The 18,231-nt window shown below is 44.6% G+C and overlaps 1 protein-coding gene and 1 long non-coding RNA gene across 3 annotated transcripts; both read left to right on the top strand.

The window, feature by feature from the left end:
• Positions 1-322: 322 nt before the first annotated feature.
• On the top strand, positions 323-1,022 carry LOC123095149 (uncharacterized). Its single transcript, XR_006446110.1, has 2 exons — positions 323-502; positions 667-1,022. It is a non-coding gene; the product is annotated as an uncharacterized lncRNA (long non-coding RNA).
• A 7,003-nt stretch (positions 1,023-8,025) lies between these two features.
• LOC123095147 (uncharacterized) lies at positions 8,026-11,072 on the top strand. Of its 2 annotated transcripts, XR_006446109.1 has the most exons (3): positions 8,026-8,146; positions 8,840-10,577; positions 10,677-11,072. XR_006446109.1 is itself a non-coding variant. In XM_044516962.1 (2 exons), exons 1-2 carry the CDS (start codon positions 10,329-10,331, stop codon positions 10,989-10,991), a joined length of 564 nt encoding a protein of 187 aa, XP_044372897.1. In that variant the 5' UTR covers positions 10,141-10,328; the 3' UTR covers positions 10,992-11,072. The 2 variants fall into 2 exon arrangements, 1 of the variants encoding a protein (XP_044372897.1); XM_044516962.1 differs by lacking the exon at positions 8,026-8,146 and having other exon boundaries at positions 10,141-10,577.
• The last annotated feature ends 7,159 nt before the right edge of the window (positions 11,073-18,231 follow it).

Here is an 18,231-nt window from a genome sequence, read left to right as displayed (position 1 = left end):
CCACCGCCCTTGCATGGGCCATGCACGAGTCAGCCGCTCCTATCCATCCAGTCAAATAGGATCGGCTGGTAGTTTGTTAGCGTGTGCGTGCGTTGTATCTTCTCTCCCTCTCACATATGTACTCTTATATATATATATATATATATATATATATATATATATATATATATATATATATATATATATATGGAAAATCCTTTCTACCATCGCTTGTAGTTACCATCATCCCCACTGCCATTTGATTGCATCAAGATCTGTGCCTTTCTTAACGGGTCGTGGGCACCATAAAATCTATGCCCGATCAGTTTGTTGGACCGAGCTTCCGAATTTTCTGGGACGCCCCACCTTTTCTCTTGCCATTTATATATTTCAGTCTTGTATACACGCTGACTCTGGATAAGGCAATACGGTTAGATCTCTCTCTCTCTCTAAATCCGCGTGAGAAGAATTGGATCTGCAAAAAGGAAGGTACACGGCATCACATCGGTGGTTCCATGCATGCGTGAGGCCAATTGATATTTGTTTCGTCCTTGTTTCTTTATTTTATTGCACACGCGATTGGTTTTCTTGGGCTGGGTGTATCTAAACTAATTAGAAAGTATTTATTGGAGGTAGAAGTCCCGGTTGAATGCTAATTGTTGTTACTTCGCCTGATCTTTTTATCAGGGATGGCTGAAGAAGTGAAGAGGAGTATCAGCAGGGAGGCGGCCAGAACGATGATTCCATCTGCAAAGGCTGACCCAACATGGACTTGATGCGTGACTATGGTTAGCGGCTGCGGCGAGAGTGGCAATCCGGCACCTACGCATGTGTGGTGAAGACATGCTCCGACGGCAATATCCGCCATAATTTCATGCAAATCTCGTTGGCATTGGCACATCTGTGCCATGCTCTTGAGTCCGTAAATTCATCTATGAACTGTATAATAGTACAATTTGTAACCAAATTTGTAACCATCACGTGTGACATGTATATGTACATTATTTTCCGTATGCCCTCCAAACCACATTTTGTAGATACTCCATACTGCTTCTGTATGATATATACTCCATACTGCTTTTGTATGATATATACTCCATACAACTATGCAGTACATACTCCATACTTTTTCTTGCGAATGAGATACTCCATACTACATGTTGCAGATACTCCATACAATTTTGTAAGACATACTTAAAGAAAAACAATATAGACTAGTGAGCTACAAGGGCACATTAGATGAAAGAAACTACAAGGGCACATCCCTACAGGTACATAGGTGCTTGATCGACTATGATATGCATAAATGTATAAATAGTATCATGCATGTATCATGGTTGTAAACTTAATAACGATGGAATAGATGGAGACATCCTCCATACTCCTTTCAAGGTGACGTATATATAAACTCTATACTCCGGTTAGAAAGGAATATTCTACATACTTCCGCATGCCACGTTCCATACTCCCACTTATACAACATAGATGTGGGAAACATATATGTAGACATACTATATACTCCTTTTTTTGCGGGGTATACTGCATACTCCTTTCACAATGAAGTGCATATACTCTATATTGCCGTCGATGCAAAAAAAAACTCTATAGTGCCTTGAAAAGGTATTCTGTTTCTTTATTCCGTGGCTGCACGTGTAGTACAAAGCTGAGTACGTTGGCTCTATGTGTTTAAATTTTGACGCCTGCAACAAACTAGGAGGTCGTTGAAACAAGTCACTCGTTATCTATTTGATTAAAAAAATAAATTAGTTAGTTGTAAAATAGTGGATCCTTGGCTATTCACAAACCCGTTTAGTTTAAATACAGTAGGACACGTGGAAGGCCAGCACTTAGGTGGTAACTACCACTGCTTGTAGATAAAATTTGTCATATATATATATATATATATATATATATATATATATATATATATATATATGCTATCCCTAAGAGGATGAATACGAGTTATGTTTTGAGCTCAATCTAATTATCCAACAGTGAATTGTGTACCAGCATTGTCATGTGAGAAACGTATGTTTTTGTCCCTCAAATTCCTTAAAAGGATACACTTAGTCTCTTAAGAATTTTTGGGAAACATTTGGTCTTTCAAGTCTCGAAACGGATAAGTTTTGTCACACTCCTGGTTTCTATGGAAAGCCATCCACGTGTCACCATTTTTTTTCTCTCATCGTTTTTCCAGGTCAGATGGGTCTTTCTTTTTGCCCGTTATTTCTCGCCTCCCTCCCCCACGTCGATCCACCACCACCACGTGATGGCCCGGGAAAATATATGGTGCTCCGGGAGCACCTAAGCTTAAGTGCTCCCGTGCGACCTCAGCCGTTGGATCTCCTGTGAGATGATGAACATTTATACAAAAAACCCTCCTAGAATCTGAAAAATGCGCACAAGTACAACAGCTATAGCAGCTTCTCATGCGCCATTGGATCTGAGATTCGATGGGCCCAAAAGCCCGTATCATGGGTATGCCCCCGTTAAAAAAATGCATATATTATAGAAAGGAACAAATGGAATATGAATTGTTAGCCCTGCCAGGTTGATGTGTAGTACTTGACATCGATGTGATTATTGAATGAAAGAGTGAAATTTCATTTATCGAGTCGAAAATGTAGTTATTATCGAGTCGAAAATATAGTTAACATTTTGACAACACCGAGTACTAGTGCCACTGCTAGGGTATATATGTTCGGCCAGAGGGATGAGAATCCGTGGGTAGGGGCTTGGTACAACCATATGACTGGCTATTTAAGCAATCAAAGTTGCATGTTTGGCTAGATAGGTGAGACGAGTCCATTTTTCGTGTGTTTGGTTGAAGAAACATGAATGCATATACGTTATATATAGTTTTTTTTCGGGTGATATATATAGTTAAATAACTAGAGACACGAGGATGAAAATTCTATGTCCGGTCTTCACTAGTTGGTCCTTGGCGATGTGGAGTTTACACAGCGCTTCTCTTTTCGGTGCAAACCCACGATATGATCTATATGGTTCGAGTAAATTGCACGAAAGCATCATTTTGAACGCTATGTTAGCAGACACTACACTACATTTCTTTTGCAGAAAACACCGCATCTTGTGTAATCATTTTGCAACAACCACTCCTCGGCGGATTAGAGCGCTTTAAATATGTTAATGACAGGTGGATTCAGATTTTGCCGACGTGGCGTAACGGTTCGGCCGAGACGGCGCCAGAGTGGATATGGGGCCCACCTGTAAGCTGGATTTTTTTATTCATCTTTTTTCTCTCACCGGAAATTCCTCCTGATCCCCTTTCTCATGGTGCACGCAGGCGTGCCGCCACCCACGCTAGATCCCAACTGCCACCACACGGCCGCACTGCACCGTGAACGTCGGCGTCGACGACGAGCCCATCCCTCCCTCTACTGCTCCCGGCCACCTGGATCGACCGTGTACGCCGCACCATGGATGAGCGTCGTGGCCGCCGCCGCCATGGATAACCGCCAAGGACGCCTCGCCGTTGGGGCCACGCTGCCCGCAACGACCATCCTTGCGGCCACCGATGGCCCGACATCGCGTCAATCGCTCTCCGCCGCCTCCTAGTTCCCAATGGCGCGCCCCCGCCTTGCCGGTGCGGCCACCTATATGGTCCGGTATCGCGCCACTCGCTCGCCGTCTCCTACCAGACCCCGACAACCACCACCGCCTCCTCCCAGACCCCTACGACCACCGCCCCTACCTCCTAGACCCCGACGGTGCGCCCTCTCACCATCAACGACACCCATCGCCATATTGATGTTTTGCTCGCGTGCTTGGGTAGGCTCCAGGGAGCTATTTGCTTTTCTGGTTTTCATCGAAGGGTGTTCCTTTAAAATTAGAGGGACTTGTTTTTAAATCTAGACAAATTCACCATCTAACGCCGTCTCGGCGAAGCCTTTACGCCACGTCGGCAAAAAAATATGGACCCACCTATCGTAAACATACTTAAAACGTTCTAATCGGCCAATCGGTTTTATTTGCAACAAGATTACAAAAAGGCGTGGTGCTTTCTTCCAAAAAGGAAATGTAATGTAGTGTTTTCTGCAAATCTAGCCTTCAATGTGGTGGTTTCTTGCAATTTACTCATATGGTTCGGTCCGACAACGCGGGTGTTCATGTTGATGCAATATTATGAGTCAATAAAAAGCGATCTTATCAACTAGAGACAATTTTTGTTTCTAGATGGATCACAATTTTTTTTATTTCTAGGTCCAAGGTTGCACAGATTAAAGTTGGCTTAAAAATAGATACTCCGTGAACATATTGATCATACTTTAATCAGTGTGGCAAAATTCACCACCTTGATCCATGGGTCTAACATATTGAGCTCCAATTAGTGAATTTATGCTTCCTTTTGTGATTAAATTAATCACCAATTTAAAATAAAATCTGATGTGATAAAAATCCAAGGCCACATCTATCAATTTTTTCTAGTACATGTATAAAAATGATAACTTAAACAACACGAGAGAAAAGTATGTTTTTGGGCGACATTTCGTCCTTCGTGTTTCAAAATCGGACACATTTCGTCCAAAACTAGAAACAAAGTTGTATTGGGCTCACGTGTCCAGGTTTTGAATTGAATATCCCATGTTTACTGCTACCAGCTGGGCCCGCTTAACCTCGGCTCCAATGTCGTTCTCATGCACGCCCTCATTCCCGGTGACAACAAACACCTCCCTTTCGCTGGAGAAGCTCGACACGCTCAGCAGCATCAGCGTCGTTGTCGTGATGGGACGAGGCCGTCCATAGGGTAGACGAGGCAGCGGGGTTCCTTGCTCGCGCTACCATCAAAGCCATCAACGCTAGGAGAAATTGAGCAGGGCGGCCGGAAGAGGAGCAGCAATGGCGGCATGGGGACGTGACGACGGGTGCGACAAGACGTGGATCCGTGGGCACAGCTAGCCGCGGTGAGTGCCCCGTGGCCCGTAGCCGTGGATCACAATGGATGGAGGGGGCCTCGCCATCCCCTCATCCATAAAAAATGGGTCTATCTAAATCTCAGTCGACTGAGACAGATGACGTCATATATAAACTGATCGTACGTAACTCCGTTCGCTTGCCTGGAGTTCGGTTTCCCTGTTCGTTATGTGTTGACCTGCGTCGGCCTGTGTTGGCTCAACGTGGGCTGCTGCTGGGCTGTATTGACATCGTCTATTCGTTGTGCCTATGGTTTTTTTATTTGTGCTTTTTACTGGAATTGCTATAACATTGTCCCGTTGGGTGTACTACGCAGCACAGTGTAGCTTTTATTTTTTACGCTAGCGTTGCTAATGCTCTATTTCTTCTTTTCGTGTCATCTTGCTATTTTTGTTCTTTATTTATCATTTCATTCAAAAAATATTTTGTATTTTTAAATGATAAAGAAATCTTCAATGTAACAAAGAAAAATAAAGAAATGAAAAGAAGAAGACAATTTAATTGTCTGTAACCGACGGATAAGCAACTATATGTGGCCGACTAGTGTGCAAATGAGTATAAATATTAGGCTGTATTTAGGCTGTCAAATATGTCGGTGTATGTGTCATCTCTCCCAGCCGATATGCACTGTAGTGTGCCTCAAACAAATATAATACATACAAAAAGTGTAGTTGTTCTAAAAAAAAGTGTTAAGTGTGTTTGTATTTCTTTGAGCACATATTTTTGACACAAAAAAGAAGGAAAATAAATTAAGAAACTATGTGCAGCCCACGTGTGTGCAAATCGAGTGGCATTATTTTTTAGAAAAATATCCAAACATCACTAATTTAGAAAAGAAACAATAACACAAATCCAAAACGCAAAAATAAATAGAAAGAAAAATAGAAAGTACAAAATCAAAAATGAAAAAATGAAAAATAAATTCACATACTGGGACGCCCAAGCTCCTAGGCTCCCCCCCCCCCCCCCGCCCGCACCCAAGTTAGAGAGACATACAGTTGCATGACTACAGTTGGAAATGCAGGTGCGATCAGGTGCGACGCTTGCAGTTGCGGGGATGTTCTCGGGCTTGCAGCTGGCCCGCCCATCTACCGGCGCCCCCTTCGACAGAAAAAAAAACCCAGTTGCGGTCGGGCTAGAAGACATGCAGTTGCGGTCGGGTGCCACACTTGCAGTTGCATGTCTAGTGTCGGACATGCAACTGGCCCACTTCCTCTCTCGCCGCCCCATCCTACAAAACAAAGGTCCAGTTGCAACCATGTTGGGGGACATGCAGTTGCGATTGGCTGCGGCGCTTGCAGTTGCGCGGCTGTTGTCGGGCTTGCAACTAGGTTGCCTCCTCCGACAGAACAAAAAGTCCAGTTGCGGTTGGGTTACAAGACATGCAGTTGCGGTCGGGTGCAACACTTGCAGTTGCATACATAGTGTCGGACATGCAACTGGCCCGCCCCCTCCGACAAAACAAAGGTCCAATTGAAACCATGTTGGGGGACATGCAGTTGCGGTCGGCTGCGGCGCTTGCAGTTGCAGGGATGTTGTCGGGCTTGCAACTTGCCCACCCCCTCCGATAGAACAAAAAAGTCCAGTTGCGGTCGGGTTACAAGACATGCAGTTGCGGTCGGGTGTGACACTTGCAGTTGCGGGGCTGTTGTCGGGCTTGCAACTGGCCCGCCCTCTCCGACAGAACAAAAAAGTCCAGTTGTGGTCGGGTTACAAGACATGAAGTTGTGGTCGGGTGCGACACTTGTAGTTGCATTCCTAGTGTCGAACATGCAACTGGCCGACCTCCTCTCCCGCTGCCCCCTCCGACAAAATAAAGGTCTAATTGCGACCATGATGCGGGACATGCAGTTGCGGTCAGGTGCAGCGCTTGCAGTTGCAGGGATGTTGTTGGCCTTGCAACCGGCCCGCCCCCTCTACTGGCGCCCCCTCTGGTAGAACAAAAAAGTGCAGTTACAGTCGGGCTAGAAGACATGCAGTTCAGTCGGGTGCGACACTTGAAGTTGCATTCCTAGCGTCGGACATGCAACTGGCCCACCCCCTCTCTCGCCGCCCCCTCCGACAAAACAAAGGTCCAATTGCAACCATGTTAGGGGACATGTAGTTGCGTTCGGGTGCGGCACTGCAGTTGTGGGGATGTTGTCGGGCTTGCAACTGGCCCGCCCCCTCTACTGGCGCCCCCTTTGACATAACAAGAACTTCCAGTTGCACTCGGGCTAGAAGACATGGAGTTGCGGTCGGATGTGACACTTGTAGTTGCATTCCTAGTGTCGGGCATGCAACCGGCCCTACTGATCTCTACTCGAACCACAAACAAAGTTTAAAGAAAACTCTAGCCAGAAACAAAGTCTAGTTGGCCGGTGACAAATATTTTTGAGAAGGAAAAAAGATAAGTTACACGCCAATAACATACATACAACTGTGTGTGGCCGATGTGCATGACACTGTGTGTGCTCAACGGTTGGAAAGAAAAAAAGTTGCATACGAACACAGACAAAAAACACATGTAATTATATGTGATTAAATGTACATGCAATTGTGTGTGATCGATGTATGTGTACACAAGTGACAATATTTTATTAAATAATAATAGCAATAGAAAATAGAAAATAAAGAAAAAAAATAAAAAGAAAATGGGAACAAACCAAAGCGAACAACCCTATTTCCTGTCCCCATGCAACACGACTACTAACAGAAAATTCAGCCTGGAAGAAAGCCCAAATAACAGACAAAGGAAAAGGCACACCACCCCTCACGGCCAGCCCATGTGGCATCTCTGTCAAACACAAACCATAGAAGAGAAGGCAAGAAAAGAAAAAGGAAGAAAGAAGTATACAAATCACCCTCAAATCCACTCTGTGGGATACATACCCCCCTGAACTCAAAACCTGGACAAATAACACCCTGCAATTACTCAAACCGGGTTAATAACCCCCTTGAGCGGTTTATATGTAATCTGGGGCGGTTTTTGTCCCCCCCCGTGATTCTGATTAGGCGCTGACTGGGCAAAGAACGCTGAGTAGGCCAGTGTGGGTCCCATTAGTCAGATGGTTGTCTCGTTTCTTCCTTTTTTCTATTGTCTCCTTCCTTTTTTCTTCGTCAGAGCTCCACCTCCAGAAGAATCGCCTCCCCCCTTTTGTTCGCTAGGGCTTGGCAATCGCATGCGCCGTCCGCCGTCGCCTCCCTCATCTGTCGCTCATCCGTAGCGGGCGAAACCAAGCCATGTGTCCAGGTGCGTCTCCCTCCATCTCTGTCGCTCCTCTGTTTGGGTTCAGGTGTCGTTCGCCGACGGAATCGCGAGCGCTGGCGGAATCGCGTGTGCTGTACAGGCATGGGTTCATATGATGGGAATTAAGCGCTTTAGTGCTACGATTTTAGCGGTAGATGTGGCTTTTTGGATGATGCCCTGTTTTGTCAACTGCATTTCTCCTATCTTATGCCCTGTTAGTTCAGAAAAAAGTGGCCATATCTCTTTGAACCGATGGCCATATCTCTCTCTCTCTCTCTCTCTCTCTCTCCCTCTCTATCTCTATCTCTATCTCTATCTCTATCTATCTATCTATCTATCTTATGCCCTGTTTCTCCTACAGAGTAAATGGAGAATTTGTTGTGGGTGGTAGCCCCGTTCCTATGATAGTTCAGAAAAAAGTGGGGCTGACTGAACTTTGAATGCAAGGAGAATTGGTAGGAAAAGGAGCGACCTTTTAGTGCACATATTTGTCTGAATTTATTGTAGATGATTTTCCTGTTTGGTTTAGGACAAAAGTGGGCATATTTTGCCTGAATGAACTGAAGTTGCACGGTACATACTTTCAATGCAGAGTAAATGATCTTCCATGCTTGACTGAATGTTACTTTTTCCTGTACACACTTTCCTGAATTTTGTATGGTCAAAGCTAAAGATTCAACTTTATTTGTTGTTCAGCAAAGATGAACATGACAAAGTGAGAGCATATTGTTCTTGGCCTGGAGGTAAGTGGGTCATTTATGCATCAAGGACCACTAGGCACAAATGGTTGCAAGTCTCAACATTTTTCGATGAGCATCACTGTATTCCAAGAAGAGACAACAAATTAGTGACATCTGTTGTTATTGCTAAGAAGTATGCAGCCTTGATAAAAGCAAATCCAACATGGAAATTAGAAAACTTGAAGCAAACTGTTTTAAAGGACATGTTTGCATATGTCACTATTGCACAATGCAAAAGGGCCAAGAAATTAGTGATGGAGAAATACAAAGATAGCACTAAAGAAGAATATTCCTTGGTTTTTGACTACCAATTGGAATTGCTGAGAACTAACCCAGGTAGCACTGTTGCTATCAAACTGGCAGATGATGTGAAGGATGATGAGCATGTTTTTGAGAGGTTTTACATGTGCTTTGGTGCTATTAAAAAAGGATTTCTTGCTGGCTGCAGAAAGGTTATAGGACTAGATGGTTGTTTCTTTAAAGGTGTTTGCTTTGGTCAGCTACTTGTTGCTTTGGTAAGAGATGCCAACAATCAAATGTACCCTGTAGCTTGGGCTGTAGTCAAAAAAGAAACATACGAGTCCTGGTTCTGGTTTGTTGAGAAGTTAAACAGAGACCTCAAAATCAATAATCAAGGGGATGGGTGGGTGTTCATCTCAGACCAGCAGAAAGGATTAATAGGGGCTGTAGAGGATATTCTTCCAAAAGCAGAACATAGGATGTGTGCAAGGCACATTTACTCCAACTGGAAGAAAAAACATAATGACAAAGATTTGCAAAAGAGATTCTGGAGATGTGCGAAGGCTCCTAACAGATCTCTGTTCAACTATAACAGAGCACGATTGGCTCAATTCACAGTTGAAGGAGCAAAGGACATGATGAATACAGACCCAATTCACTAGAGTAGGGCTTACATGAAGCTGGGAAGCTACTGTGATTCAGTTGACAATAATATGTGTGAGTCATTCAATAACTGGATCATGGAATCAAGATATCTACCTATTATATCTATGCTGGAGTGGATAAGATGCAAAATTATGGTGAAGATACAAGAATGCATTACCAAGTGTTTGAAATGGTCAGGAATCATATGTCCAAACATATTTAAAAAACTGAAGCAGAATATAGCAAGATCCGGAAATTGTCATGTGCTCTGGAATGGAAGAGATGGGTTTGAGGTGTTAGAGAATGATAAATACAAGTACACTATGAATTTGCAAACTAGGGTTTGTTCTTGTAGATATTGGTAGCTCTCTGGTCTACCCTGCTGCCATGCAATAAGTTGCATCTACAAGAGCTCACAACTGTTGGATGCATACATAGCTGAGTGTTATTCCATTGAGGCTTACAAGAAAATTTACTCTCATGTGTTGGAGCCATTGGAGGGTCAGTCAAATTGGGCGGTTGCTGATCATGTGAGGCCACAAGCACCTGGTTACATCAAAATGCCAGGAAGGCCAAGGAAAGAAAGGAAAAGAGAAGAAGGAGAAGCACCAAAAGGGATAAAAATGAGCAAGGTGGGTGGCCAAATCACTTGCAGTTCATGCAATAGGACAGGCCATAACATGAAAAGTTGCACAAATAATGCTGCTGCAACTAAGCATCATGGAAATGCACATATTGTCAGAGAAAGGTCTAGGAAAAGGAAACTACAGAAAGAAGTCTATGATGCAGAAACTTCAAAGAAATCAAAGGTAATGTGCTGAACATAAGTAATTTCAAATGTTTACTGCATTCCCACATGTCATATTATACCCATGTAGTCCATAAGTTTTAATGTGTACATGTAATAGGTTGAAGAAGTTGCAAGGCAGAGCAAGGGAAAGGCTGTAGCTCAAGACCTACAAGTGCATGAGTGCAGACGACCTATAGGCATTCAAATTAGGGAGACAAATTCACAACCAAGCTCATTGCCTGTATCACAACCAAGCTCGCTGAAATATGATAAGCATGCTCCAGGCAGCAAGGCTAGATCAGCAAAGGTTCAGAAAAGTGCTGCTACTCCATTTGTTCCACCTAAACAAGTTACGAATTTGCCACAACATTGTGTCTTCAATTTAGCTGCATACAAAGAAGCTAAGAAAGGCAGAGCAGGTCCTCCAGTTTGATGTCGAGGAGTCATTTTTGTGTCAAGAGTCATGTCATGTAATATATATCTATATGGAGTCGTGTATTTTCTGTACTATCAGGCTACTATGTTCTGTATTATAAATTAGGATTGGTGTTTCAGATGATCTTTTCATACTAGCATACAACATCTTTGTATTTTTTGTAATATTTGGTTCAAATGATCTTTTCATACTAGCATGCAATATCTTTGTATTTTTTGTAATATTTGGTTCAGATGATCTTTGCATACTTGCATAGAATATCTTCATATTTTTTTTGTAATATTTGGTTCATTGCAGATGATCTTTTCATAACAACATACAGTATATTTGTTTTTTTGTACTATTTGGTTCACTGCATATTTTATGCTGTTCATAACAACATACAATATATTTGTATTTTTTTTCTAATATTTGGTTCATTGTAGATGATCTTTTCATGACAGCAAACAATATATTTGTATATTTGGTTCATCGTAGATAAAACATAGTGTTGCATACATCACAACACATATAAGATCAGACATAAAACTGAGATTTTGCATTGTACCAAATTCTAGATCTTTTCATAACACTTGCGAGAGGCATTGTACCAAATTCTGAATCTTTTCACAACACTTGCAAAAGGCATTGTACCAAATTCTGAATTTTGCAAAAGAAGATACAGTACAAATTCTGAATCCTTTTAACAGCATACATTCTGAATCTTGGTTAAAAGCTCACAAAGCAAAACAACATACATAAATGACTCCTTCACAAACTAGCTTCTTCCTCTTCTTCTTCTTCTTGACTCCTTCACAAACTAGCTTCTTCTTGACTCCTTCACAAACTAGCTTCTTCTTCAGGACAATCATTTCCAAGTGTGAAATGACAAAGCAGAACAGAGCAAGCACAAAGAATAACTGCAGTTTCTGAATCTTATTCTTCAAGACATCAACTTCTCCATGATGCTTGACATCCAAATCACACACATACGCATCCAACATTTTGTTCTTCGACAAGCTGGCGTTGAGCAAATCATTTTCATTCCTCAGTCGTTCCTTCAGTCGATACACAACATCGCATAAATCACCAAGTAACAGATTCACAAATGGAGTGTGCGGATCATCATGCCAGAGGAAATATTTGCAGTCAATTCCCTACACATATAGAGCAAACAATTACCAACAAAATAAGAAGCAAACACATCAGAAGCAATAGATTAGCAGATGAAAAATTAGTAGGCAGAGAAATACCAGAGAAGTATATTATTCCGAAGGTTCAGACTTCAGACAGTGGTGTACCATGGGTGATGTGTGTGTCAGATGTTGTACTAGTTCACCAATGTGTTAGCTTCAGCTTGTGTTACCTTCAGACAGTGGTATATGCAGTCTCGGATCAGATTACCGTCAAATCGTACGCGCCCACGGTAATACGAGCTTACGCAGCTAGCTTGAACTGCTGCCCCCGGAGTGGAACGCCATGCCTACCCGCCCATACGCACTCGGTACCTGATCGGGTCCTTGCACGGCTGGCTGCTCACCGCCGATGATAGGTCCGAGAGGGTGACCAGGCTGTTGGAACCACCCAAGGCGACGCCATTGCTTCTGGAGGTCGACGGCGAGAGGAGAGCAACGAGAACAGAGGAGAAGCAAGGGTTCGTCCGTGGGCGGAGGGCCATCACGGGAGAGTATCCTTTTTTTTAAACAGAGAAAATTAAACTATTATATCTTTAACTAAGTTTATATCAATACTGAATAACAATATGAAAATGCATTTCCTGATGTATCTAATGATTGGTATTGTAAATCTTGATATTTTTTTCATAAACATAGTCGAAGGTACAAAAATTTAACTTTTGAATCAAAAAAATAGTACACCTCATAAAAGAAAGAGAGTATGTAACAAGCTGATAATCGATTGGTTGGTGTGGTTAGGAAGATGGTTGCACGTCTAGCACACCAGATATAAGAACCCATGCCTGCCTCATTGTGTGTCTCATTATGGTAGAATATTCCGGTAGAGCCCGAGTATGTGCGTATGGTAGTGTTGTGTGTGCATGGGTGCTTTTATGTTGCACTCTAAAAAGCCGTTTACTTCTCTTTTTTTCGAGAACTCAAATACAATTCACGGTTTGCACACTAAGTTTAATTACGAAAATTCTGGATTTCCTTGCTAAAATAACACTAACTATATGTGTTTTTATTTTTTGGTTGTTTGTTTATACAAATCAGGCCGGCTCCGGTGTAGGAGGGATGACAGTGGCGTGTCTTTTTTTGCGAGAAACTTTCAATCTATTCATTCGCAATTATGTCAGTACAAAAAATACCAGAGGTAACAAAAGTTACAACCTAATTTGTGGGCCACCTAGCGACGACTACAAGCACTGGAGCGAGCCAAAGGCACGCCGCCGTCATCACTCCTCCCTCGCCAAAGCCAGACAAATCTTGTTGTAGTGGACAGTCGGGAATTCGTCGTGCTAAGGCCCCATGGGATTAGGTCACGAGAGCAGCAACCATCGCTGATGAAGAAAATCCTAGACCGGAAGAATCAAACTTGTAAACACCCAAATGAAAACGAACGAAGACCGGATCCAAACAACTCCACCGAAGACCAGCACCGACGGAATCCAACGAGATTCGACGGAGACACGGCACCACACGCCCTCCAACAAAGCTAGATGCACAATCAAAATAGGGATATAACATGGGACACATTATTCCTACTAAGAGACATCACCGCGCCACACAGCCTCAACCAAGACGCTGAACCTAACAAGAACAGGAACGGAGTCCCTCCCGCCGGCATGGGGCTGAGGTCCTCTGCACCTCCATGGCCCAAAAAGGCCATCGGAGACAAGACGGACAGTCGGCGGCGCCGACGAGAGGAAGAGGAAATCCTTTTCTTGTGAGCGAGGAAAGAGATCAATTCAGCCTCTCAAATTGTCACATGATGATAACGGCGTGTTAGCGGCTCATTCTGACGACAGTAATGATCGTTTGGCCCAGAGACATTTGATGTAATTATATTATATTATAAAAAGGGTGCTTTCTACTCGTGGTGAACTTTTATAATCTTCTCGCCAAAAGAAAAGCACCAGTGCAGTTTATTCAAGCGTAATCATTTCAACTTGTGATGGGAAATAAAAAGACAATTTACAAATGGTTAGTTGTTTGTGCTGATTTTTCTATTTGGTGTTCGGAATTGGAAGTAACTAAAGGGATACAAAACTTACGGATTTGCTATTTCTCATGTGAGTGAAATTTCTTCTCGCGTCAGTCACTCTTTTCCTTCTTCCTTCTCTCTTGGTTGGATCTCGCCGGAGAAGAACTAGCCTCACCATCTATCTTAGGGTGAAGTAACAACCCCATTATGTATCTTAGGGGTGGGGCGTGCAGAGGATAACCGGAGTTCTCAATTGGTGCGGTGGGGCTTAGAGGGATGGCCGGGGCGGTGGTGGGAGGTTGAGGGGAGGGCGGGGCGGTGAGGCAGCACGGAATAGCGTCTGCCGGCCGCAGGGGGTGGAGACCGGCGGATGGGGAGGGGTAGGCTGGGGGATCGAGAGGAGGAAGAAGGCATAGAGGAAGATGATGAACAGTGTCATGATCTATTTTAGACCATTGCATCAAGATCTAACGGTTCTTTGAAAGTGACTGGTGGATGAAAAAAAATTAGGTACTTGTACAGTTCCCAAATCTTATGTTGGTCGTGGATGTGTTTTCCTGTCCGTGTACGTGCTCGATTGGGTTAGGAAAACGTTGGTGCTCGGACGACTAGCCGAACGCTTGGTCGGTTGCTTCCCATGTCACGCGCTCGCGTTTGCTCACAGAGAGCCACGTTTTCGTATGTGGGCCGAAACCTTATCCCTTCGCTTCTTCTTCTTTCCCTAATTCATATACGGACACATCACACAACCCCCTCCCAGCGGCGCCATGAATCTCTTCTCTTTTTTCTCTCCGACCATTAGCCATGGCCTCTATCCTCCTCCTCCCGGCGCCATCCTTTTCTCCCTAACCCCGTTTTCTTATTTCCCCACATATCCTGCGCGGCGACCAATTTCTACTTCCACGATCTCTCTCTTTAGAGCCGCCACGCGCCGGTTGAAGTCGTCACCAGTCACCCCGCTGTTAGCCAGCCACCGCCGACTGGTGCGTGTGTGCTGCAAACAACAGGCCACGGAGCTATACCTGGGATACCGCAATGCTTCAACCAACGAGTGCCCGTGTGGCGAAGGGGGAAGATTCGCATTCGCGGAGGAGGACAGCCAGACCGTTCCAGCTCCTTCGCCCGCCGATTGCAACTCTACTCTAGCTGGTTGCAGCTCTGCCACTAACCGGTTCCAGCTCCAGCCCAAAATGGATGCAGCTCTGGTTGCAGCTCCACCACTCGCGGGCTCCATCTTTGCCCTTACTGGATAAAGCTCTACTTCCTGTCGGTTGCAGCTCCTCCACTCGCCGGTTCCAACTCCAGCGTCGAGCGCTGCTACGTGCTAGCGAGTTGTGCTGCGACCGGCAGCGAGCGGTGCTGGAACCAGTGCACAGGAAAGCTGGAACTAGCACCCTTTTTTGCTACTACTATCTTGGTTTTGTACCCCAATTTTGCTACCACCGGCTTCAATTTTTGTTCGAACCAGCAATCCTTTTTGCTACCACTATCTATTGTTTTTACTGGGAACCGGCCCAATTTTGCTTCCACTGGCTTGGATTTTTGCTGGAACTAGCAATCTTTTTGCTACCATCGGCTTTGTCTGCGAGCTTCGCCAGCGTCACCATTGATGCTGCAACCGGTGGCGGGCAGCATCAGCGAGGAACAGTGTTGCGGTCAGCGCTGCGGAGCTACCATGGATGCAACCGGAGGCGAGAGAAAAAGGTGCTATGGTCAGCGGCAAATTTGTTGCAAGCGACGGTGGCGAGGCAAACGAGTGAGGTTCGGCGAGCGCGGGTACTGACAGTCGAGGACGAGCGGGGCGCTGGTCTCTTTCCCCTTTCTTTTCCTTCTCTGCTTTTTCGTGTTGCGAAGTGGACGAAGGAATCGCATCGTACAGTTAAGAAAAGCGTAATCGTGCGATGGCCCGGGGACCGGCCCAAATTTGGGTCGGCGCACCGACGCCTAGTACTGCCCGCATTGGGTTACGGTATATTCCGTGATACACGACTTTGCATCCGTGGAACACCACCAGACCAAGAAGGCGTCCATGGCGAGCGGGGCCGACCGCATCAGCGCCCTCTACGATGAGCTTCTCCACCACGTGCTCTCCTTCCTCCCCGCCAACGAGGTGTTGGAAATATGAGCAAATTACTATGAGATTTAATCCGAATGAACAAAAGATAAATCATGACAGCAATAGCAGAGATTAAACTAATCATGCGAACTAGCATAGTAGATGAACAGATCACATCTAGGGCACATACTAGAAACATGAATTCTACCACGATATCAAACAGGAAGGATAGAATCACATATGGTGCAGCGGGAGCAGCACTGCCGGTGTTGACGTTGTCGCCCATGTCGTCGAGGATGAGGTTGCCGAGGTCGGGGAAGAAGTCATCGTTCGTGAAGTCATCGCTGCCAGCAGTCGCGCGGCTGCGCTCCCCAAAAACCTGATCGCCCCTCTCCCATACAAGATCATGAGAGGCGGGGTTCCGGAGGCCTGCTTCCCTTCTCCCGGTGCATGCAGAAAGGAGGGATGGAGAAGACTTGCTTGGTGGCGCAATGATCTGAAACGGTGGTGAGAAACCATACGAAGCGGCGGCTAGGGTAGACGTCTACCTGACTATATAGTGCAGGCCAGGTAGGTCGTGGAAGTAAACCCCACGTCCGAGTCGTCAGGATCCAAAAGAATCGGAAATGGTTCAGTAATTAAGGTGTCTGTTAATTATTAATTAATGACTCATTAATTTTCCCCGAGCAGCAAAAATATAGACAACATGCATAGCTCTGTCCTCAGCTCGGCTCAGCTCAATCCCACAACCCGCGGCGCGATGCGTCGTGCCGAGGCGTGGCGTGGCGTGGCGAGGCGAGCGAGGAGGAGGAGCGCGCGTGTAGGTCTCCTCTTCTCATGCTCATACAAGTGGTAGAAGAGCTCACCTTATAAAGAGGTGCAACTCTCTCTCTCAACTTCCGGGGTGGGACTAAACTTTAGTCTCACTCACTCCACTCACATGTGTGCATGAATGGGCCAAGAGAATTTCAGAATTTTAGTTGGGCTTTGGGCCAAAGGCCTACTAGCAAAATTCCAACAATCCCCCACAAAGTCTCATTGGCACATCTCATCATTTAGTTTGAAAACATTGTTTATATACCGGTGCTTAGTGGAGACTGTGAAGTTGAACTTCCACTTGGAGTTTTATGCTACACTAGATCACAACTTGAATAGTGGACTATGCCTTGAACTACAAGTTTTTTGCGAGACTAGTTTCACACAAATTCTCGACTGATACTGGGCTGCCGCAAGGCTTCCCCGCGGGTGGAGCGTATACGTTATACTCCAGGACCTTTCGTGAATTTATTAGAGAACACCCAATTCTTTTAGACTGCGACGTTAACAGTCAAATTCATATAGGTGTGTTCCTCAGGAGATGCTCTGCAGGACCACATCTCTGCTTACTCAAATAAGCCACTTGGAACACATTAAGATAAATATCAGCCTGCCATGCAGATCAGGAGAGTATTGCATCTTCATGGAGTGGGATAATTAAAATAGGGATACTCTCCTCTCAGCTGACCAACAGCTTGTCTTCCGCATCTACTTCACGGGATCTTCGATCACATAGAGTGGGTTACCACTATGGACAACTCGTGCGGTGGGTCTCAAACCCATCTCCATCGATGCATTATCTATCACATTACGTGATAGACCCTTTGTGAAGGGATCTGCCAAGTTTTTCAATGTTTGGATATAATCCAACGTAATAACTTCGAAGTTTCTCAGTTTTTTGACAGATTTTAGTCTCCTCTTCACATGCCTTGAGGACTTCATATTGTCCTTAGAACTGTTTATCTTGACGATCACAGTTTGATTATCACAGTTCATCAGGATAGGGGATATTGGTTTTTCAACCATAGGTAAGTCCATCAATAGTTCATGAAGCCACTCTTCTTCAACAGTGGAAGTGTCTAATGCTGTGAGTTTTGCTTCCATAGTTGACCTCGTTAAGATGGTCTGCTTGCAAGACTTCCAGGAAACAGCGCCACCACCAAGTGTAAAAACATAACCACTTGTGGCCTTACTCTCATCAGCATAATATATCCAGTTTGAGTC

The sequence above is a fragment of the Triticum aestivum genome, chromosome 4B (genome assembly GCF_018294505.1).
Source record: "Triticum aestivum cultivar Chinese Spring chromosome 4B, IWGSC CS RefSeq v2.1, whole genome shotgun sequence".
NCBI classification, from domain to species: domain Eukaryota; kingdom Viridiplantae; phylum Streptophyta; class Magnoliopsida; order Poales; family Poaceae; genus Triticum; species Triticum aestivum.
The sequence above is the reverse complement of the archived record's forward strand: the minus strand, read 5'-3'. Positions and strand labels throughout refer to the sequence as shown.

Excerpts from the sequence above, each read along its gene's own strand:
- LOC123095147 (XM_044516962.1), top strand. The coding sequence starts at position 10,329 with ATGCCAGGAAGGCCAAGGAAAGAAAGGAAAAGAGAAGAAGGAGAAGCA. Across the intron at positions 10,578-10,676 it reads AAACTTCAAAGAAATCAAAG|GTTGAAGAAGTTGCAAGGCA; the intron begins GTAATGTGCTGA and ends TACATGTAATAG.